A 25,343-nucleotide genomic window follows, 5' to 3' on the forward strand; every position below is an offset into this window, starting at 1 on the left:
CTCTCTCTCCCTCTCTGCTCCTCCTTTCCTCTCTCCCTCCCTCTCTGCTCCTCCTTTCCTCTCTCCCTCCCTCCCTCTCTGCTCCTCCTTTCCTCTCTCCCTCCCTCCCTCTCTGCTCCTCCTTTCCTCTCTCCCTCCCTCCCTCTCTGCTCCTCCTTACCTCTCCCTCCCTCTCTGCTCCTCCTTTCCTCTCTCCCTCCCTCCCTCTCTGCTCCTCCTTTCCTCTCTCCCTCCCTCCCTCTCTGCTCCTCCTTACCTCTCCCTCCCTCTCTGCTCCTCCTTTCCTCTCTCCCTCCCTCCCTCTCTGCTCCTCCTTACCTCTCCCTCCCTCTCTGCTCCTCCTTTCCTCTCTCCCTCCCTCCCTCTCTGCTCCTCCTTACCTCTCCCTCCCTCTCTGCTCCTCCTTTCCTCTCTCCCTCCCTCCCTCTCTGCTCCTCCTTTCCTCTCTCCCTCCCTCCCTCTCTGCTCCTCCTTTCCTCTCTCCCTCCCTCCCTCTCTGCTCCTCCTTACCTCTCCCTCCCTCTCTGCTCCTCCTTTCCTCTCTCCCTCCCTCCCTCTCTGCTCCTCCTTTCCTCTCTCCCTCCCTCCCTCTCTGCTCCTCCTTTCCTCTCTCCCTCCCTCCCTCTCTGCTCCTCCTTACCTCTCCCTCCCTCTCTGCTCCTCCTTTCCTCTCTCCCTCCCTCCCTCTCTGCTCCTCCTTTCCTCTCTCCCTCCCTCTCTGCGTCAGTGGAAACTGGAAAGTACATTCTGAGGCATTTTATTTTACATTACTTGAGTGTTTCCAATTTTCAATACTTCAATACTTTTACTCCATTACATCTCAGGGTCAAATATTGTACTTTTACTCCACAGCAATTATTTGAAAAAAGTTTCTTTGTAGATTTTTGATTGTTGTTATAAAAAATACATTCAGCCCTATATATACATTTCGGCCATTTGAAAGTTGCTGATCGATCATTGTGAGCTTGTAGATCGGCTATTTTCATTTTATACATAATTGGAGAACGTGTGAAATGGGACATCCTGTATGAGAATTGTACTTTAATATATTTTCATATTAAGTACATTTTGGGTAAAAAATTGAGTATTTTTCCACCACTGCTCTCGTGCTCCGTCCTCTCTCTATCCTCCTCCTCCTCTCTCATCCGTCTTCGTTATGCCATAATGGCGGGCTGCTCCGGGCTCCCATTACAATTAGGCAGCCACCTGGGGACTCTGGTGTACAACAAGGTCTCCTCATCTATCTGTCTCAGTCTCTCGCAGTCAGAGAATAGAAACCACAGGAACCTCAATTAGATGTGATATTAATGTAGTCCTATCCCTGCATACTGACCACATTATCACACACACCTGCTCTTCATCAGGCCTACAAGTTCAAGGTTACTGCGGGTATATGAAGAGGAATGAATCATAGCCATAACGTACGTGTGTGTGTGTGTGTGTGTGTGTGTGTGTGTGTGTGTGTGTGTGTGTGTGTGTGTGTGTGTGTGTGTGTGTGTGTGTGTGTGTGTGTGTGTGCGTGTGTGCGTGTGTGCGCGTGCGTGCGTGCGTGCGTGCGTACGATATTACAAATATTTGTCATTGTTCTGATCCCCATGAGCAAAAGGGTAATTTTCTGCGGTGAAAATACTGTTTTGAGTTATAGGCTTACTGTTCTGAATAGATTTAGGTTGGGTAGAGGATTATTAGGCACATGGTCTTCATGTTTGTCTGTGTTGTACTGTTGCGTTGTACGTCTCTGTAAATATCACATGTTTGTCTGTGTTGTACTGTTGCGTTGTACGTCTCTGTAAATATCACATGTTTGTCTGTGTTGTCCTGTTGCGTTGTACGTCTCTGTAAATATCACATGTTTGTCTGTGTTGTACTGTTGCGTTGTACGTCTCTGTAAATATCACATGTTTGTCTGTGTTGTCCTGTTGCGTTGTACGTCTCTGTAAATATCACATGTTTGTCTGTGTTGTACTGTTGCGTTGTACGTCTCTGTAAATATCACATGTTTGTCTGTGTTGTACTGTTGCGTTGTGCGTCTCTGTAAATATCACATGTTTGTCTGTGTTGTACTGTTGCGTTGTACGTCTCTGTAAATATCACATGTTTGTCTGTGTTGTACTGTTGCGTTGTATGTCTCTGTAAATATCACATGTTTGTCTGTGTTGTCCTGTTGCGTTGTACGTCTCTGTAAATATCACATGTTTGTCTGTGTTGTACTGTTGCGTTGTATGTCTCTGTAAATATCACATGTTTGTCTGTGTTGTACTGTTGCGTTGTACGTCTCTGTAAATATCACATGTTTGTCTGTGTTGTACTGTTGCGTTGTGCGTCTCTGTAAATATCACATGTTTGTCTGTGTTGTACTGTTGCGTTGTATGTCTCTGTAAATATCACATGTTTGTCTGTGTTGTACTGTTGCGTTGTACGTCTCTGTAAATATCACATGTTTGTCTGTGTTGTACTGTTGCGTTGTACGTCTCTGTAAATATCACATGTTTGTCTGTGTTGTACTGTTGCGTTGTACGTCTCTGTAAATATCACATGTTTGTCTGTGTTGTACTGTTGCGTTGTACGTCTCTGTAAATATCACATGTTTGTCTGTGTTGTACTGTTGCGTTGTACGTCTCTGTAAATATCACCCGTCTGCTTGGTGATAACCTCCTGGATCACCTGAGGAGGAGATATCTGCAGCAGAAAGTCTACTCAGTGGTGGGAAGTAACTAAGTACATGTTCTTAACACTTGAGGGTCTGTGGGGTCTTTCTGACCCATTTTGAGATTTTGAAGTTGATTATCTTTAGCTTTCAGAAGGTTCCCCTTCCATGCCTTTTCCTAAATATTCGATTCAAATCATCCGTTATATTTTTTCATCTGGAACATTTTATAAATATGAATTTAGGCATACTTATACTATCTCTATCTCAAACTGACCTACCCCCCCCCCCCCCTCACACCTCCAGACAGCCCATTGTTCAAGTAGTGGATATTTAAAAGACAAATGGCTCTACCCCGCAGGGGGAGAAGGGAGTCAAAGTGTCTGGAGCTCCAAGGGGAGACAGTAGCCAATGACATTGCAGGAAAAAAGGTCATTTTGACCTGAAGTCATCTAATAGAAGAGTTACGATATTGAGGTGGGCAGAAACGGAGCGCTTCGAGCGCTGTTCATGCTGTTTTCAACGAGGGCGGTGAAAATAAGAGCTATTTTAAGCATGTGTGCAACATGACAACTGTTTTAAAGTATTGTACAGTAACAACTAAAGTCTCTTTAATGTTTATGTTGTACTATTACTACAAAACAATCTAAAATAAAGGGATTTAAGATCATTAAAGCTGGGCTGTTGCCTGAGTCCAATGCATTTCTGCCTACTTCCGGTCCAGGACTTGCCCCAGTTGGTTGTCCCCATTCTCAATAGAAGTCTATGTAGGAGAGCCGCCATTGGACTGAAGCCCCATGAAGTGAATGCAGTTTGCGTAACTCTGTCTATACAGTATCTAAGGCTCTGGTTCAGGGCCGGACTGGAGCCCCAAATCAGGCCGGGAATCATATACACCAGCCAGGCCACTCGCGCGCGCATAGCGCGCGCTCGTACGGAGTTCATTAATTATTAAACTAATTAACGAATTAGTTAACTAATTAACTAATTAGGCATATACAACTGGCTGCAACCCTTACAGCACCACCACACTGACAAACTATTTAAAGTTGAAAAAAATCACACCCTTGTGAAGTGAGGGGCGCTAATATATGAAACTAACTCATGTTGACACATGACGTAAATGTTATTGTCAATGCGTTTATAAAACAAACATTGAACTAAAGACAAACATTAATGCAATTATGACCAGCACTTTAATGGAAGGAATTATTATAATTGCTCCCAATTGCTGTATTATACATACAGTAGAGAGTAGTCTGAGTGCATGCATATAGCAGCCTCTATGTATTGTAGTATCTTAACCGATTGCCAAGTGTCATTCAAATAGCAGCAGCACAAATTATATATTTTATTAAGCCATATCCAGGCCTCTAATGGTAATGAGATCCCTATAATCCACAAATCCAAGGCTGGAAATAATATACAGTAAGTAACAGTAGTAGTAGTAGTAGTAGTAGTAGCTTACTACTTACTAGCTTTTTGTTGACATAGTATAGGACTCAGTCAGACAACAACAACAACAACCACTGTAAGTCTGTACCACTAGTACCAGGTCCAGAGCACTGCAAAAAATAAATCTACAATGTGGAATAAAGCTTCTTCTTTTTTTTTTTTACAACAACCAGAGTGCTATTGTGCAAAAGTAATGTTATTGTTGCTGTTGCTAAGTCTGAGGGTACAGTGGACTGAGTAGGTAGGCCTACACCATTGGAACAAATCAAAGTGTTCTAAACTTCTATCATTCATCAATAATAATAATATATCAATCAAGCATTTATATATCTGGCATCTCATGCTCCCAAATCCACTATCCACTTAATCCAGTATGTTGAAGAACCACCACGAAACAGTTACCACCACCAGGCAGCAGCCAGTGTGTATATTGTGTTTACATTTCTTTAATCTTACTTGTTGACGGTACTTCTTCAGACGACAACTGGCTGGTGGGGGATGGGGGGGAGCCTGCCGAATATTTCGGTTAGTTTGTGACATTTTTCCCCTTTCTTCTCAAGGACCCTTTTTTGTCCCTCTCACGTTCAGCGCCACCTTTCCGCTTTCTCTTGTTTGGATCCATGTCGATAATGATATTTGTTGATTTTATCGCATCGCCTGTCTCTTCTGTTGTTCTGTTGTTGTTGTGGTCCGGTTCACAGTGAATGGGCCTGGGCGGGCCAGAAGCCAAACCAACCAATCACGTCTAAAAGAAGAATTGATTGTCTCTCATTTTGACCAATCCTCTCAGCACTGCAGCAGAAATAGCACGTTGCTTTAGCGACAGGCAGGGGGTGTGTCCCAGCATCCCTCCCAGCCAGGCCAGCGACAGACTCAACTCTCTCTCTCTCTGTCTGTGTCACTGTGTGAATTGAAAATGGACCGTGGCTTCTGGCCTGGCTGGTCTAGGAGAGATAATTTTTTGTAACCTTTTGTAGCATATAAACGCTGCGCTGGTTTGGCTGGCCTGGACTGCATTTTTTTTTTGCAGCCATGCAGGCAGGCCAGTAGGAGGCGCAGGCCATCAGGAAATGTCCCGGTTCTCCCGCCAATCCGGGCCTGCTCTGGTTGTACCTGGCCTTACTACAGTCATGCGAGTGTTAAAGGACCACTTCACCACTTTTCAACCTATCTTCATATAATTGGTCCTCACTCATGTTCATGACAACACAGCACCAGTACTTTCTACTCCGTCTGTGTCTCATAGGAGGGCTGTGGGCAGTTCAGAAACCACTCTTGTGTCTCATAGGATGGCTGTGGGCAGTTCAGAAACATAGGAGGGCTGTGGGCAGTTCAGAAACCACTCTGTGTCTCATAGTATGGCTGTGGGCAGTTCAGAAACCAGTCTGTGTCTCATAGGAGGGCTGTGGGCAGTTCAGAAACCAGTCTGTGTCTCATAGGAGGGCCGTGGGCAGTTCATAAACCACTCTGTGTCTCATAGGAGGGCCGTGGGCAGTTCAGAAACCAGTCTGTGTCTCATAGGAGGGCTGTGGGCAGTTCAGAAACCACTCTGTGTCTCATAGGAGGGCCGTGGGCAGTTCAGAAACCAGTCTGTGTCTCATAGGATGGCTGTGGGCAGTTCAGAAACCTGTCTTCTAGCAACAACAACAGCCCCCACCTCACTGATAACCCGGAAATGAGGAGCGTAGAGTGAGAGTGGACGGATGACACAGGTTAGGTGTGCTTATGCTACCACCTAGCGGGCATCCAAATAATTAAGTACAGCACTTACTTTCCACCACTGCTGAGGTCACAGTGGTAATGAGACATAAAGAGAGAAATGGCTTTTCAGGGTCAAAACCTAGCATGGCTGGAGGGAAATTGTATAGGCAATTTGAGAGAGGGAGAGCGAGAGAGGGAGAGCCTATAATACGAGTTCCTGTATTTGAAATATTCATCTGCAATTTTCTGTAGTGGTCCCAGTAATATTTATTATCTATTATTACATTTGAGAGAATTCCACACCCACAATAATTGTGCCCATGGAGCGCACAACTTGCAGAGATTGCGGAAGTGCCGTTCACGCCTGTGGTTTGTGGCCGTGATACGTGACTGCGTTTTCAACCAAGCTCTGTGGCCAATCACAGTGGGGCTTTTCTCCATAACGACGCGTCACCCCGTGACCCCGCCCACATCGGGGCTTTCCTACAACACCACGGACGCTGGATTATCTTCTCAGTAACAACCTGCCTGTCGCCACCGACAAATCGCGGTCAGTGGCCGCATCGCTGTCTGCCTTCGTTCAAGATATATGCGTTATAAGTCGAATTTTAGGACATCTGGCGCGGTTTTGGTACGGTTCTACACGCATCTATCCTTGTGGAGGATTTAATACATTTTATTAACTTACCATTTTTTGTTGAATCCATTTTGCTTGGAGTTGGAGTCATGCCTGGTAAATATATATCCACTGTCTGCAGAGCCTTAAGTTTACTTGGGAAATCCAATCCATTTTTTTTTAAATCTTTTTTCCCCTTCCGGTTCAACCCGGGCCGGAAGGGTCGGCTGTTAAACCTGTCTCCTAGGCAACGCGCAGCGTAGAGGATTCATTTTTAGACGGTGGTGACTACCCCCCCCCCTAGCATCTAACATTTGTCACCTCACCCAATGTGAATGTGTGGGTTGCCAGTTGCCCGACCGATATCCCCCCACTTAAAGCAGAAACCAGTGCAGAAAAAATATATTTTTGGAGGGCTTAAGTGGCGCCCCTAAGAGGTGGCGCTCGAAGCGGCTGCTTCGTCGGCCTGTACTAAGAACCGGGCCTGCTTACCACACAATTCAAGCCCCGTCCTGCATGGTTTTGCCTTTCGCTGATTTGAATGAAAACACCGGCGTGCAATTATACTTTATATCACGATCACGGATCCCGACAACAGTGTTGACCTCAACGAGGTGAAAGCAAACTAGCAAAGCTCAAATCAAATGAATATAAGAAGGATTAAAGCAACCATGACAACTCTCCTGTGTATCCCATTCCTCACACGTGGATAAAGAAGAGAGCCAAGTAGGAGCTGTTTATACAGTAAGTGCATTGAGTGTCGCGCCTTTTAGCCGTTTGGTTAATTTAAATGCACGCACGCTGAGGAGACGAGAAGAGACGAGACTCTTTTTGTTCTCTCTCTCACCCTCTACTGCAACGTGCAGTCTCTCTCTGTCTGTCTGTGTCTCTCTCTCTTTCTCTCTCTCGCGCTTTAATCATAAAATGGTAATTGGTCAATACGTTATATTATTTCTATATAGTCCACATTTATGTCTGCCTAGCTTGGTCGGGTCTCTCGGAATGTCGGAAATAATCGGATATCGGTCGGACTCGGCGCCGCTATTTGAAAGAAATCTCGGAACGGGTCGGAATCGGTAACATGTCACAGATTAATTTTGGATTTCGGAACCATTTTTTCGGACCCGTGAAGAGCTCTACTGGGGGGACACTGGGCAGACAGAGTTGGGACAGAGTTATTTATTTATTTATTTTTTGCGCCCCTCCCCCCATGTGGCCTTCATATGTGTTTCATAAGTTTTACAAACATCAACAAACATGGAGGCCACATTCAGGCCCGGGTCCTACAGGCCTAGGGCGCCATGGGGGGAGGGGCGCCAAAAAAAAGAAAATAATAATAATAACTCTGTCTGCCCAGGGCCTCCCTAGTGACTCCCCAGTGCCTCCAGTGTCCCCCCAATGCCTCCCCTGTGTCCCCCCAGTCCTCCCCAGTGTCCACCAAGTGCCTCCCCAGTTCCTCCCCAGTGTCCCCCCAGTGTCCCCCCAGTGCCTCCCCAGTGTCTCCCCAGTGTCTCCCCAGTGTCCCCCCAGTGTCCCCCCAGTTCTCCCCAGTGCCTCCCCAGTGTCTCCCCAGTGTCCCCCCAGTGTCCCCCCAAGTGTCCCCCCAGTCCTCCCCAGTGTCCCCCCAGTTCTCCCCAGTGCCTCCCCAGTGTCCCCCAAGTCCTCCCCAGTCCTCCCCAGTGCCTCTCCAGTGTCCCCCCAGTGCCTCCCCACATTAAGTCTATTGAAGACTATTCATTAGTTACAGTCATAACTAATGAATAGTCTTCACTTTACATTAGGGCTCTTGGTAACATCTACTAATGATTTATAGATATGTTGGGAATGTTTTATAAAGCAGATGCTAAACAGGAACAAACATGGAGGCCACATTAACATGACAGTCGAAAAATAATGAATTGTCTTCACTTTACATTAGGGCTCTTGATAACATCTGCCAATGATTAAGTCTCAACCGATTCTGATACCGGGCTTTTATTGGAAGGAGGCAGCTATAAGAAGGAGGCCTATATTTCTACTTTTCAAACTGATCATAATGAATAAATCACATTTTGGGTCTGTTAGACAGTTAGAACCCTGTAAAATGTACTGGACTAATTTTTTGAAACCAAGTCCTCATAAAATATTAAAAAGTGAACAAAACAATATTGGCATATTGCCTATGGTAAATACCATAATAAAATCAACACATTAATTTAACTTGAACAACCAATGTCAATTTTAAACTACGATTCCCTGCTTTCGTATGACATGAAACAAAATCCTATGGCAGTCCCTCAGTCAAATCTGGTCACAGTACTATTTACTATCCTATTTACTGCACATTCAAATAGGCTAGATATTTTAGGAATGTTTTACAAACATATGTTAAACATGAACAAACATGGAGGCCACCATGGAGGCCACATGAGTAGTATTTCCTACCCATTCAATTAAATGTTTAATGACAGGTACCCCCAGGGGTAAGTAATGTTTATAAACAAATGTTATTAAATAATTTAAAAAGTTAAATAATTTAATAATCATTTATAAATGTTTACAAATGGCTTATTCATTAATAGTTAACTACTTACTAATATTGTGTAAATGATTTTTAGCCTTAGTTACAAATGTTTTAGCAAACATAAATATCAATGTTTAAAGATTCTTAAATGTTCTACAATGTTATTATACATTTTAAATAATTTACAGATGTATATAAATAGCTTATACATTATTAGTTCTTTATCTACAAATGACAACATCAATTTCCATTGTTATGCAGATGACACACAGTTATACATTCCACTCAAGCCCGGTGACACCAGTAACATGACCCAAATTCTCACCTGTTTATCAGAAATCAAATGTTGGATGTCCCAGAACTCTCTCCAACTTAATGAGTCTAAAACTGAGATCCTCCTATTTGGCCCTTCACACTCCACCATCCCCTTCCAGTCACATCTTGGCACTCTGTCAAACAACGTTAAGACCTCGGCCCGCAACTTGGGCGTGATGTTTGATTCAGATTTATCTTTCAATGTGCAAGTAACGAAAGTTGTACAATCTTGTTTCTTTCAACTTAGAAATATTTCTAAAATTAAGTCATTTTTATCAATTGCAGACCTTGAAAAAGTCATTCATGTTTTTATTTCATCTCGTTTAGACTATTGTAATTCACTTTACTCAGGGCTCAGCAAAAAAGTCATCTCCCGCCTTCAACTTGTGCAAAACTCCGCAGCTAGACTACTTACAAGGTCTCGGAGGCGGGACCACATTACACCAATCCTGGCTGTTCTCCACTGGCTGCCAGTGTCTTTTAGAGTTGATTTCAAAATTGTATTGATTACTTTTAAAGCCCTGCGGGGCCTGGCTCCTAGCTATATTTCAGATATGTTGAAACCTTACAGGCCAGCACGCATCCTCAGATCCTCAGGTCTGGCCCTCCTGGAAGTTCCCTCGACTCGCTTAGTCACTATGGGCAACCGGGCTTTTGCTGCCCGGGCACCCAGACTCTGGAATGACCTACCTCTCGCTCTAAGGCTAGCTAACTCTGTGTCAACATTCAAATCACATTTGAAAACATATTTGTACACTAAAGCCTTTCCTTAGATTCATCATATTGCTCTTTTTTTCTTTCATGTCCATGTATGTACTGTATATGTTCTATTATTGTCTTACACTGTCTATTTTTATGCATTTTCATTTTGATTGTTGTTTATCCTTTGACACTGTAAAGCACTTTGTAAACATTGTTTTCGAAAAGCGCTTTATAAATAAAGTTTATTATTATTATTATTATTACAAATAGCTTATAAATATTATATAACTTTAGTTACAAATGATTTATTAACAATTACAAATGTATATAAATGGCTTATTCATGAATAGTTGACTACTTACTAATTATTTACTAATAACGTATAAATTAGGTTTAAACATAGTTATAAATGTTTAGTTAAACATTAGACTTTTTGAGCGATGGAAATAAGCGAATTAGCACAACACCCCAATGCCCCATTCAATGCAATTCAATTAAATTCATTGAGGGCTTATGGTAGGGGAAATAGCCAATAATGCGCTTTAATTCAGTTAACAGAATAGGAACTGAAAATGGAAGAATGCGAAGGCTAGAGTCATTATTCTCCATTGTCGGGCCTTTGATCAATATGGTATGTCTACAGAAACTCAGGCACGCAGAGACGGCCTGCACGCTTTCAATCACATCGTCAACTGCTCAGAGGGAGAGAGGAGTAGTCAGGGGCTACACGCACGCACGCACGCACGCACGCACGCACGCACGCACGCACGCACACTTTTTATTTTACCTTTGTCCTGCACTCACACCCACACACATACCCATATAGTTATTATGTTTATCATCATCATCGTTTCACTGCCTCAAAGGAAGGCATTTTCTCACTGAATGACAATTTCCAGAACCAGAAGAATCCAGGAACCAGAAGCAGGCATTGCTCTGTTTGTCTCCCGTCCCTTGAAATGCGGTTGTTAATTGTTTGCTGCTGCTGTTGCTGTTGAGCACAATAGGGCAAAGTCCAAAGAGGAGTTTATCCTGACCTACACAGTTATTCACTTATCAAGCTATCTATCTCTCTCCCATTCTCTTTGTTCCCTTTTTATCTCTTGCTTGCGTTCCTTCCTCTCTCTCTCTCCCTCCCTCTCTCTCGCTCCATCCCTCCCTCTTGTGATTGTTCCGCATCGTTCCTAGACAAAATTGAGGGTCACATAAATGCAAAAAAGTTGCACTCAAAGTACTAAGTGCATATTTCACGTCTTTTTTAATGGTGTAGATCGGAACACCGTTGACAAATGTTAGCCTATAGACTGTGAAATTAAAGTCATTTTTATATTTGGCTGACAGGTACATTATTGTCATTAAATCCTCAGCCTTCCATTGGGCAAGAATGAGCACCGAAGCTATAATCCATCCATTAGCGTCTGCTCGGCCGTCTCAGTCGCTGAGGCCGCTGGGCCAATGGGGACTTTAAGCAACGACGGTTTTCAGGACGGCTCCGCTAGTACGGCTGCTATGACGCAATCGCCGTAGCAGTCAAAATCGTTAAAGATGGAGTGCCACGACCCTAAAACATGATCATCAGGTATTATTATAATATAAGGAGGAAGAACTTTTTCCAAAAAGTGTACAGTATTTGTTAAAATCATGCTTTTATATGGACACGCCCACCAGTTCATTAAGTATGCCTGGTGGGTGGTGATGGGTGGTGATCCACCTAAACTGAAGCCGCACCCACAGCTGTAGTTGTATGATAAAGGGGGAGTGGTTAGGGGAGGGGCTGATGTCACTATATTACTGTTTATTTCATTGGCCCGTTTGACTGTCAAGGGTTCAGCCTCCAGGAAGAAACCCTAAATACAAAGTTAATACACCATTGCACATAAAAACGACTCCAGGGTGTCTAATGAAGTACTGTCACCTCATAGACACATGAAAAACTGGAAAAATGTAAAAAATGTGGCACTTCATCGTCAAGCAAACAGCCGACGGCGACGGGTTCCCATCGCTTTTTGGTTCCCATGGTGACGACGCGTCTATGCAGCATGTGTCAAACATAAACACAGACATAAGAAAAAGAGAACACCCCGTCGCGCGTCAGCTCACTTGCCGATAACTTGCTTCTTACATGCGCTGGACATGATCAACAGTGGAAAGAGGAAGGTGCTGGAGCAATTTGTGTTATTCTAAAACAGTTTTGATAAACATGCGGTTATTATGACATATGGAATTAGTGTTATTTCTTCATTCAGAGCATGCCAACACATTACACAGCACAAGAGAGAGGTGATGATGGAGCAATCGGTGTACATGTATGACAGTTTATTTCAATAAACATGGTTATGACATAACATTCTGTCGTACTAGGAACGGCTGCGACGGCAAGCAGGTTTATCTATCGAGCACTGATCCATTTCCTGTTGCCGGAGCGGACTGCTGTAGCCGTCGTTAATAAAGTCCCTGATATTGTATTACTGAAACGTGACTTTTTGCGTCACTCCTGCATTTCATCGTGGACCCCATGTGGCTCTCATCAGACGGTTGGTTAGTGATCGACTGTGAGATTCTCTGGATCTTCTGAAAGGTTCTGTTTAACATGTGTCTGTTAGTTAACCACTTAAACCACTTTAAGTGGTTTATTATTATTCAAGTATTTTTATTGAAGTTTGAGACAGGACAAACAACAGATACATAACAATTACAAAACAGATACAGGACAAAACAACAACACCAGTACTCAACATTCATGTATAAAATAAAAAAGTCTGAAATACACTTTAAGTGGTTTAAGTAAACTTTGAGTTACAACTGTAGACTTTGACCACTTTTTTTCCCGTGTTCACCATATCTCTCCTTCACCACAAATTGCCTGTCGTGGGATGCCCAGACTAGGGAAGCTATGGTTCATGTTGTTAACCGTCTGCCTGCCGCCATTAATTAATCCCTCGATTGCGTATTGCCAAGGTTTTATCGCGCGTAACACTTACTTTGAAGATCCAAATATCCGTAATCGCATTGTTCCTGTGAAAAGCTGCTGTGTGTGGTATCATGACCGGTTGTTGTTGTCTCGCTCGGCGGTGGAAAAAGCTGACCGCGAGTATCACAGCGCCTGCTACAGGCCGTTGAAAACGCTTGTCTGGGACAAAGCGTCCTCTGCAATGTCGCTTCTGTGAGATAAAGCCGTCTGAAACCAGAGCCGGCAATGTAAGTGGATGCGCGCGCATTTTCAAAATGGCCGCGCCCATTGTGTCAGAAGCATAACAAAGCTAACTGACGGTAGATTTCGATACGATCGTATTAAAACATGCATTAATTAATACATCGCTGTTAAAACGGCTTTTCCGTTTGTGGCAGGCCACAAGATTCTACGTTTTAAAATTCCTATGTTCCCGGCAGGCCTCGTGTTAAGAGGAGTCCTTCTGCAGCAGAAAGATTGCCCTGGCAACGACTACCGAGTTCGTTGGTGCTGATAAATAAGGCATTAGTAAACAAATATATGAATTCTCTGTGTCCACTGTCCACCTAACACCTCCAAAACACGCACGCACGCACACACACACACACACACACACACACACACACACACACACGCTCTACTCTCTCTCTCTTTCTCTTCTCTCCTGGACAGTAACTACAGTATTTTTGCAAGCTGACTTTCAGTCCCGTGAAGAAAAAAATTGAAGAAATTCAATATATATACCGTATATTTTTTTCATGGAGCACGACGCCTAGCCCGGCCCGACTAATTAGCATGCATTTCAGGCCCGGCACGAAAACGTCGGGTCGGGTTCGGGCAGAATTTGAGAACCCAAATTTTACAAAATTACGATTATGATTTAGAATTAATCACTTTGGCGCTATTCCATATACTGAAAATAGGTGAAGGTCACAGCCCGTTGCTGTGTGAGTGATGCGTTGTGTGCTTGTAGGTCTGCTCATTTTTAAAAAGATGTACTTTGTCATTTGTATGTGTTAGGGGGTTTAGCATATCGATGTGATTGGTGATCAGCTTGTATCACTAAGACTATGTAGCCCTGATATGTGGGGCTTGTACTAATTCATTCATTCATTCATTCAGTGTAATACAGAGCCTGAACCTGACATATATGTGTTATTCTTATTACCAGTGGTTTTCAACCAGTGGTCCTTGAGGGGGTCCCAGGTGGTCCCTAGCTAGATTATGGAGAGTTGGTAACCAAATGGACCCTTATAGATATTTAACTCTTGCAAGTGTATGCTCCCAAGAGTTAAATTATTGTTATTACTTAATTTTCAAGAATCACAATTGGAAAATGAAGAAGAATTGTTATTTTGAGCAACGTTTGCCTGTTATCTCTCCTAAATACAGCATGGAATTGTGGACAAAAACAAATCTTTAGTTTTGGGTCTGAGAGACTAAACCTAACAGATTTTTTTCTGTGTATTATTTAGTCTATTCAGTTTTGAAATAATAGATAATTTAATTTAAAGGTATATTCAGTGATTTCACTTAATTCAAATATCACTTTTTTCCCCTTTTTATTTTTGATAATCCTCCCTACTGTGTGCTGACCATATACGAACTTCCTCCCTGTTCCCAGTGAACCCCTGGGGTCAAAAAAACCCTAGTTTTGGTTTGGGCTTTGGGTGGCAAAGCCTTCATCCAATCAGGATGAGAGGGGCCTTCCTCCAATCATAATCAAGTGGGGGTGGGCCTTGGTGCACGTGCTGTTGGCCTGTTGCACTTCCCCCCACTGTAGAGTGTGTACATGTGCACATCTTGTTTCCGGGGCGGACCGGGTTTTTTTCCAAATCACCCAAATCACTGAATGCTCCTTTAATTGATTAGTTCACTGAATTATTGGCTGATTGACACCAAGGGTACGCCAGCAGGCCAGCCAGGAGAATACCACAGAGAGAAGCTGTTTGTTTTAATGCACTTTAATGGCGAGGTAAATATGCAATCAAAAAATAATTCAACTTGTGGACAATGGTTTCTTCTTGCCTGCGTACAGCCCAAATCTGGGTGCATCAGTGAGTTCTCTGTCTGTTTGAAAGCTGACAGAGCCACTACACCACTGTTATTACCATACATTATATTCTTTATATCAGGGGTTCTCAACCCGTGGGTCGCGACCCCTCGGGTGGTCGCCAAATTATTTTAGGGGGTCCCCAAATTATTAAAAAAAAAAAAAAAGATTTATTTTAAAATTTTATTTTCACTTTTTTTTCAAAAATAGCAGACCTACAAGCTCGTAGCGCGCCACTCGGTGGCGCGCTATGAGCTTGTAGATCTGCTATTTTTCAATAGCTAAATTATAACAATGCTTAAAACACCAAAAGGGGTTCCCGCCCAAAATGGTTTAAGGTTATTGTAGCAGTCAATTTATATTGGGGGTAGGGAGGGGGCGGGGCGGGGGTCCCGAGACATTGCCAAAGCATTTCCGGGGGTCCCCGGCCAAAAACGTTGAGAACCCCTGCTTTATATAACACCTGTGAATACTCGTCCAGTGTCCACCACCACTGCTACATAGGCTGACGTTGACTTCTTCTTCTTCTTCCTCCCGTTGCATGCGCAGAAAGCCAGACTGTGCAGGATACGAGTGGCCAAGAACGGCAGCTCCAACGCCTTCCTCCAGAGCAAACGCAACGGAGTGCTCAACGACCTCCTGGAGCTCACGGTGAGACACAGACCACCGCCAGCTATAGGGCTGTCAGCATTATACATATAATTAACCCACTTAGACCTGAGGGCGATTCTACAAATGTCTTCTAAATCCTGACAGTTTTCTGAAAAACTTTCTATGTCAGTCGTTCTCAAACATTTTCATGTCAAGGACCCCCCCAAAAAATATTTTGTATAATCATTTCAATCAAATAGTGCCATTAACTTTTGCACCCCTAGTAACTAATACAGTACAAAGATTGGGCATCTGTAATTGCCTGAGGTCATCCAACTGAAGGTTTGTTCACAGTCACATATACCCAGCCTGGCCATATGGTCACAATCAACGCTGGCTTGTTTGACATGCTGAGTCCCTCCCACAGCCAGGTCACTCATGGTGATTATGTTATAGTTATACTGCCATATCAGCCCAAGGGCTGTTAAGTTATAACTGATACCAGTTATTGCACTTGCTGTCCTTTAATAACTTCCCTCACCCCTAGGGCAACAAAAAAAAAGTCTGGGGATGAGATAAAGTGCTTCATGTACAGTACAGCACTACTTTGTCAGTGTAAGATTCTGCTAAATGAGATCCCTGTCTGGGGAGCTGAAAGAGAGTCAACCTCAGTGTGAGATTGTTGCTTTTTCTGGTGTCCGGTATAATTAGCTGGCCACTGTTACGAAATAGCTGGGAAAATATTTATATACTAGAATTTCGCTGCCCTTTGGGCGGCTCATCCTAGAGTTACGTTGCAGCGCAATACGGTAAGAAGGAAATTGAGGGAGTTGACAGACTTCATGTTTCAGCTGTGTTTTTAAACCCAGTATTGTAGTAACGGATGGATTATTATTATGTGTTGTTAACTTGTTTTGTATTATTTTGATTAGTGATGATGAAATCAAACTACACACACACACACACACACACACACACACACACACACAGGAAAAAAATAATGCGCGTTTTGTACGCACGCACGCACGCACGCACGCACGCACGCACGCACGCACGCACACACACACACACAGTCCCCCCGCGATGCGATAAAAATCCTCCAGTGTACTGTGAACCCATGTGTCTGCAGTGGCATTGATGCGAGGTTGCTATGAGTCCGTGGCGGTGGGACTGGGAACGTACGATAGCCGAGAGATGTCTTTAGTTTTGGCATGGCTTTGTAGTTTGCAGTGGTTGTAGGAAGAAGAGTGGCATCCAACTAACTATGGAAGTGTGCAGCAGTGTTGCTCGTGACGCGCAGGTTTTCTCTTGTAATATTAGATGTACACAAGTAATCTATGTGAAATTGGAATTTTGCTCTGAACAGTATGTACTGTACACACCGTCCCCAAGACCCCAATAACCAAACTCTGTCCATCCTCTTGAGGAAGCAATGTATACAGGTATACGTTTCTTCTCTTCTCCACACTTTGTAGATGCAGTTCTTTTTCATTATGCCGTGGATTACCTACTGCTCTTTCCGTTTGTTGTTCACTTTCTCGAGTATACAGATTTCTATATACTTGGCTTAACCCTCACATAACACATCACCACGAGACACTCTCTCTCACACAGTCAGTAAAAAAATACATAAAAATCCATTCGGATCTAATCCAGTCCAGTACTGAAAGCTCATGGATGTCTGGGATTGATTAAAATTATCATATAAATGCCATCTGTAGAGCACTGAGAGACCCAGAGCCTGTCAGTGTATGTGATGATGAGGCTGGCAGTGCTGGCACATCAAATTACACTGGTGTCACCAGTGCTGTCACTCGCTCGGTACTCCTGAGTGGGTCTTTTTGAGGGGGGGGGGGGGGGGGGGGGTACATGTCAAAATGACTGCCTCACTAGTAGAGAACATTTCGAGGGAAATCTGGGAAACACCAACATTGATTTTTTAATCTAGCTACAGACTCTGTCAGGTATTATGATAAAGAGGTCCCACTTACCCTTAGTGCAGAAGGTCACTTTAGCTATTAGCCTTGTTAGACTTAAGGACCATAGAGGATTAACCTGTGTGTTTGACTAAAGGGAGTAATGGTTCGATCGATAGATAGATAGATAGATAGATAGATAGATAGATAGATAGATAGATAGGATTGACTGTGAAAGCCCACAATGCAATGCAACAAAGCAATATGGACGGACGGACGGACGGACGGTCGGACGGCCGTGTATACATTGCTTCCTCAAGAGGACGGACAGAGTTTGGTTATTGGGGTCTTGGGGACGGTGTGTACAGTACATACTCTTCAGAGCAAAATTCCAATTTCACATAGATTACTTGTGTACATCTAATATTACAAGAGAAAACCTGCGCGTCACGAGCAACACTGCTGCACACCTCCATAGTTAGTTGGATGCCACTCTTCTTCCTACAACCACCGCAAACTACAAAGCCATCCCAAGACAGACAGACGGACGGACGGACGGACGGACGGACGGCCGGCCGGACGGCCGACCGACCGACAGACAGACAGACAGACAGACAGACAGACAGACAGACAGACCTAAGAATAAAAATGTACAAATAAATAAAGTCCATAGGTAGTTGTATTAACATACAGTACAGTGATTAGGAACAGGGTATGTGTATGCTGCATCTATCTGTACAGTGTATCCTGTATTTATGCTCTAGACATGCTATATTATAATAATAATAATAATAATAATAATAATAATAATAATAATAATAATAATAATAATAATAATAATAATAATAATAATAATAATAATAATAATAATAATAATAATAATAATAGGCAACCAGTAGAGCAAATAGGTTGCAGCACAAAACTTGCATCACTTAAGCACATTTTGTTTAACAACCGTTTCTTGTGCACATTGACAGGGTAAATATAAATCAAAAACTGTGAAACCGTGATCAGTAAAGTTGATTCTGGAAGAGAAAAAGAAGAGAAAAAAGTTGGCTGGATTGATTGTGACATTCTCTTGCTACATTGAAACGTCAGGGACAGCTGGGACAGGGTCATACGGACTAAATCAATCTTGCGGTACATCAAAAGACCCAATCTCCGAACAGACAAGCTTTTCTTTGTGAGGAATTCTCCCAAATGGCAGACCTTCACAGCAAACGACAACAAAGAAAGGCAAACATGGAGACACACCAGAGCATGTTGTACCCGAACGCGTTCAAAGAACGATCGTTCACAAACGCGATCATTTTTTGGCTGAACGTGAACTGATTTTACACTTACAATGACAACAACGTGTCGGAAGGTCATGTTTATCCAGGGAGGACGTGCCAGGCTGACTGAATGGAAAAATGACATCTACCAGCACAATGGTCTGGTCTTTAATTAAAGGTGTAGGGAAACGGAAATGTTGGACATTTTATTTTTAAGTTTCATTTTGAAACGCTGGCTCTGAAGTTTCTGAACCAATCAGAGCGTTGCATCCCTCCAGGCTATGGGGTCTCAAAGTATGTGACTTCCTGCACGTGAATTTCGTTTGTAAACAAAGTGACAGGGAGACTGGGGAAAATCCAGCGGATTATTTCTAACCTATACACAACCTATATACATATTTTAGCGTGATGATTAATACACTGTCTGGATGTCATCTTGAATGAGATTAAAAACGGAGTAGTTCTTTAATCAACACCAGCTGTGGAGGAGGAGGACAACGTATGGGAATCAAACTGGTGAACTTCATTTGTATTGGCATTTATCGATGTGTATCTCTACACGTCATCACGCAGCACGTTTTCGTTTTCAGGAAGTAATTAAAAAAATCACACCCGTGTGAACTGAGTGGTGTAAGGTGTAAAAGCCTGTGTAAGCCTGTCTGACGTAATGAAATCATGTCTGTGCAGAAAAAATGAGCATGGTTGCTATGTTCACCCTGTTCACCCGGGTGTGATTTCATTACGTCAGAAATTATTTTGAACATAGCAACCATGCTCATTTTTTATGCACAACAAAGCCAGTTGTAGGAGTGGTTTACACCACTCAAACATATTTTTATGGACTTTTGATATAAAAACACACAGACATGAGAATCTGCCCATTTTTTTGGCATCCATTGTTAGGTATGCCCATATGATGACCACGGATATGGTCTAAAAGTGTGAAAAACGTATTTTTAATTTCACTACGCCTTTAACACCACAGGATCTAAACCACCTGCTACGGTACATGCCTTCATTTTGCCACCATCATCGGGACAAAGATGTTTGTATTTGGGGGATATGGGGAACAGGATAAGTACTACAACACCATTAGTGTGTTTGACACAGAGACACCTTTTACACAACTTCTTCCAGAAAGGCGTGAGGGTCATTCGGCCTTTACCTACAATGGAGACCTGTACATATTTGGTGGTGTAGGCAGGGGAAGTGTATGATGTGACGTGTATGATGTGTGGAAATTCTGGAAATTCAGTCCAGAGACCTTCTCCTGGAAGAAGGTTGAGCCCAAGGGGAATCACCCACATAGGATGAAGAATATGTGCTGTTGCATGATGGGAGATTGTATCATCCTCTTTGGAGGAAGGAAAACACCTGTATGTCTTGGACTTCAGTACTAGCCTCAAGACATTATGTAAGCTAGCAGTTATTCAGTACGGTCTGGAGCAGTCTGAACTCCAACACATCATCAGGTGGGAACTGACAGCCATGACCAAAACCAAACTAAACAAAAGCAAAGTGTGTGAGCTGGTAGTAATGACTACCATCCATCCACAACACAATGTTCTGGATGTTTACAGAACATCATGAAATACAAATACAATAATAAAGACTATTTAGAATGCACTGTAATAATAATAATAATAATAAATCAATTTGTAAAGTTAATTAGATTAAAATTGTAACTAAATTACAATGCTTAGATGACCCGCCCCATACATCCCATCCACTTTGCACTATAGTCATCTCTCTGGTATCTGATGGCTGATAGATCCAAACGAGATGAAAGAGAAGCTAGCCCTATGTGGATGGAGAAAAGCTCAAGTTGGTTATTGCCATAAATTGCTGCACAATTTACATATAGAGGCTCAAATCACATAACTGGGTGAGAGACAGAGAGACATGCAGAGAGAGAGCGTGACTTATCTTTCGGTTCCCACAAGAAAGGGGCATTTTGGATTTTGAATGGTGATTTATCATCATAATTATTTTTTAAATCTTTTCTTCTGGGGGGAACAACATATTTTCTGATGGGGGTCTGCGGCCAAATTCAGATAATTCTTGGGGTCCTTCACAAGAAAATGTTTGAGAATGACTGACATTTTCAGAAAACTGTCATGATTTAGAAGACATTTGTAGAATCGAGCTCAGGTCTAAATGGCTTAAGTGGTTAAACTAATGCCTAGGCAAGTATACAGCGATCAGTTTCTATTTGAATATTTCCCCACAATCTCCACTCTGAAACATCAAAAACAAATCCTCGGCCGTACAAAGCCTCAATGTTACGAGTGACTGAATTTAAAACGGTAGTGTGTCATTTCCCTTATAAATGAATGCTTCAGCAAGGGGAAATTGCTTTGTAAACTTGTGCAAATTGCACAAGGCAAGGCTGATAACGATGGCATTAGCCCAAATATGTGACATGCCCAATGCACAAAATAAGCAATCAGATTCAAAGAACCAATCTCAGACTTGAGTGAGTGCACATGGATCTCTATTCATTAAAGTTGACAAAAATGAATTAAAATGTTCTTTGCAGCATCTCGTACAGTCAGGCAGTCACTGAGCATACTGCTGAGGTTACTGAATGGACTATTCATGGCCCGGGGCCGTAGACATTACTGATAATGATGTCTAGCAAGGACACTTGAGGTCTACTAGGGCTGCTATAAGCAATATATGTCAAAACTTTAATGACCTAATTTTTTTTATTTTTGGTATTCAGACAGCCAGCAATGGGTAAAACACTCCCCAAACAAATGTAGTCTCTGTGACAGTGACAGTCTAGGGGCCGCAATCTGCATTCAAAGATTTTCCTAGAAGCTTTGTCATTGGTCGGAAAAAAGCTGGTCGCAATGACTAACCAATCAGGAAGCAGACAGGTCAAATCGACCAATGACCAAGCTTATAGGAAAATCTTTGAATGCAGATTGTGGCCCCTAGATGTGTCACAGAGACTACATTTTGTTTTGGGAGCATTTTACCCATTTCTGGCAGTCTGAATACCAAAAAAAAAAAAAGTAATTCAAATTTTGACATATTATTGCTTATAGCAGCTTTAATTATACTTTGTTCAGAACCTTTAGCTACAGTATATATAACTTAATTGCATAGCAAATATTTTGGGTGCAAACGGTAGCCGTTGGTCTGTATATAATTCAAGTAAGGCTTGTATTTGCCAGCTCAGTGGCCTTGTGGTTAGAGTGCCCGCCCTGAGACTGAGAGGTCAGGGGTTCAATCCCTAGCCGGGTAATACCAAAGACTCTGAAAAGTGAGACCCAGTGCCTCCCTACTTGGCACTCAGCATCAAGGGTTGGATTGGGGGCAGCAAATTGGATTGGATTGGATTTTTGGCAGCAAATTTTGATTGTAGTTTTAGTCATAGTCTCTTGAATAGTTTTGGGGTACCAGAGATAGAAATGCCATTAAATCGGGGGTCCGTAGCATAATGCGTGTGAAACTGGGGGTCCATGAAATAAACATGTTTCGGAATCACTGCTAGAGCCGTAAAAATCCCTTATCGGGGTCACTGGCATACGTTTTCAAATGGGGGGGGTCCGTGGCCTAATGAATGTTGATTTGGGGGTCCTTGACACGAAAAAGTTTGGGAACCACTGCTCTACATTTACCCATCCTAACTTTTAGGAGCAGTAGGTGTCATTATTACGGCACCTGGGGAGCCGTTAGAAGTTTAGGTACCTTGCTCAGGGACACTGACCACAAACCGCTGGTGACCTTCCAGTTCCCAGAAGGGCTCGCCACCCACTGAGGAGGAGGCTTATAATATGCACAATGATTCATGTTCTTCACCATGGAATGCCTTCCATGACTGTGGGACTACACCATTAATGTCATCTTTTAATAGACCTAAGACATATAGTGGCTAAATTGTCCTATGTGCACCTGTGCTTTTGCGTGTGTGTGTGTGTGTGTGTGTGTGTGTGTGTGTGTGTGTGTGTGTGTGTGTGTGTGTGTGTGTGTGTGTGTGTGTGTGTGTGTGTGTGTGTGTGTGTGTGTGTGTGTGTGTGTGTGTGTGTGTCTGTGTCTGTGTCTGTGTCTGTGTCTGTGTCTGTGTCTGTGTGTCCGTGTGTCCGTGCAGGGTACAGAGGAGGATGAACAGAAGCTGGGTAAGGCCATATCGCTGATAGAATGCCAACACCACCACCTACTGCACTGTTTGGAGAAGACAACCGTGAGTCCACTTGAACTGTCAATCGCAGTCATTGTAACGATTTAGTCATTTACTCATTTTATTCATGTATTTATTTTCCATTTAGCCCCACTTTTCACTGCAGATAATAAGAACTTTATTTATAGACAGGAGTTAAGACAAATCACTCAATTTCGTGTGTGTGTGTGTGTGTGTGTGTGTGTGTGTGTGTGTGTGTGTGTGTGTGTGTGTGTGTGTGTGTGTGTGTGTGTGTGCGCGTGTGCATGCGTGTGCGCGTCCTTCTCCAGGCCCATGAGTTTGTTGACGAGCAGATATACTACGAGCAGAACTGTCTGGAGACGTCCCTGCAGAGGTACGTGTCCCGCAGCCCCTCCGTGTCCAGCCAGGAGAGCTCCTTTGGCGCCACCTGCTGCTGCTGCTGTACCCAGCGGGTCGAAAGGACCGAGACTCTGCCCGACGCCTGCAGCGCGGCGACGACGCTGCCCCCTGCAGGCCGCACCGGAGCCGCCACCGCCCAGTCGGGTCCCCTGCAGGAGCTGAGTGCCATCCACATACAGCTGCCATCGCGAACTGCCAGGTGAAAAGACAACCTATAATTAAGGCTGTTTCTTTTTAATTTCAAGGACCCCCAGTTTGGTATGCCGCCCTTAGCTCTCCCTCTGCCCATGGAAGAGCCATGTTTCCTTGGAATGATGTGAGCTTGTTGTAGATCGGCTATTTTCAAATGGCCGAAATGTACATAATATGTACAACCCTATATTATAGGGCTGAAGTGGGTAATGCGTGTTTTGTAATGGTAATCAAAATCTACAAAGTAACTAGTAAAGTCAAGTTTTCAAATAATTGCAGTGGAGTAAAAGTACTGAAAATTGGCACAAACGAAAACAATAAACAATACCTCAAAATTGTACTTAAGTACAGTACTTGAAGTAAATGCACTTAGTTACTTTAGTTTACACCACTGAATGATACTAAATTAAAATAATCATGGCTGTGATATTCCATTGCATGCTCTCTCTCTCTCTCTCTCTCTCTCTCTCTCTCTCTCTCTCTCTCTCTCTCTCTCTCTCTCTCCCCCCCCCTCCCTCCCCCCAGTCGCAGTCGCTCCAGTCTCAACTTGAAGACCGAAGACGTCAGCAGGATCAACTGCAAGGGCGGACAGATCACCACGGCCATAATCAGCCTCCCGACTCCCCCCGCCTTAAGCCCTGACGGCGACGGCCTCCACGAGCCCCCGCAACGGAGACCCCCGCGTCCCCCGGGAGGATGCCCCGCGGCGACGCCGAGCATCCGCACCACCGCTAGCTCGGCTAGCGTCAGCATCACCAAAGTATCCGCTCTGTGAGGCCGTGGCCCGACCGATGTGACTCAACCCATCAGGAAAAAATAACGAACGAACGAATGGAGGGGAAGCAACAGGAGAAAGGACAGCAGAGGGAAGCGCGCTGCTCTGCCTCGGAACGGACGGGTGGGGGTCCCTGTCTCAGGGGAGGGGGACGCGGGCAGACCCACGGTACTGGGATGACACCGAAATACGTGAACTGAGTGACGATCTTGCACTTTGTTGTGTTTCTATATAATAGACATGAACGGAATTGCTCTGTTTGTAACGGTTTGTTGTAGGAAAGAAGACTGATTTAAACACAGAAGGTGTCCTGTGAGCAAGTATCAGAAGATATACTGTCTGCGAAACGGATCTTCTTTGTACTTAAAAGGAAATTTGAAACAAAGACTAGGACAATTAACATACCGCGTTAACTTGAGTTTGATTGGTCCTGTGTGTTGTGTTGTTTGTTGTAACTATTTTGAGGTGGGCGGGGAAAGAATGGAAATAATATAATTTTTAGATATCTTGATGGCATCATTTGAAGAGCCATGTCAGTTGATGCTGATGTTAATGCCACACACAGTTGTTGCTGTGTGTGTGCTTGTGTGTGTGTGTGCGTGCGTGTGCGTGTGCGTGTGCGTGTGTGCGTGTGCGTGTGTGTGTGTGTGTGTGCGCGTGTGTGTGTGTGCGTGTGTGTGTGCGTGTGCGCGTGCGTGCAAATGCTTCATGTTTACCTGCCTGTATACATACAATCATCATAGTCCCAGTCAGTGGTGGAAAAAGTACTCACATTTGTTACTTCAGAAAAAGTATAAAAATTCAAAGTCCGGAATTCTAAATGCACTTGAGTAAAAGTACAAAAGTAAAAGACGTTGAATGTAGGACCGAAGTGTATGTTTTGTAATAATAATCAAAATCCACAAAGTAAGTAGTAACGAAAGTTTTCAAGAAAATGTAGTGGAGTTAAAGTACGACATTTGGAGTAGACGTAATTGGAAATCAGAAATACTCAAGTAAAGTACAAATACCTCAAAATGGTACTTAAGTACAGTACTAAAGTCAAGTAAACTTAACCCATTTTGGATGGGGAACCCCTTTAGGTGTTTTAAGGATTATGTTATA

General features: G+C 43.4%; 1 protein-coding gene across 1 annotated transcript in view; it reads left to right on the forward strand.

The window, feature by feature from the left end:
- Nucleotides 1-24,639, forward strand: part of LOC306930486 (A-type voltage-gated potassium channel KCND3-like) — a 169,443-nt gene extending 144,804 nt beyond the window's left edge. The window contains exons 4-7 of the mRNA XM_079511481.1: nt 15,492-15,593; nt 22,823-22,915; nt 23,182-23,471; nt 23,990-24,639. Coding sequence (XP_079367607.1) covers nt 15,492-15,593; nt 22,823-22,915; nt 23,182-23,471; nt 23,990-24,239 — 735 coding nt within the window. The 3' untranslated portion in view covers nt 24,240-24,639. The remainder of the gene's footprint in view (nt 1-15,491; nt 15,594-22,822; nt 22,916-23,181; nt 23,472-23,989) is intronic.
- Nucleotides 24,640-25,343: the final 704 nt, after the last annotated feature.

Source organism: Electrona antarctica (assembly GCF_951216825.1).
Source record: "Electrona antarctica genome assembly, chromosome: 9".
Classification (NCBI taxonomy): domain Eukaryota; kingdom Metazoa; phylum Chordata; class Actinopteri; order Myctophiformes; family Myctophidae; genus Electrona; species Electrona antarctica.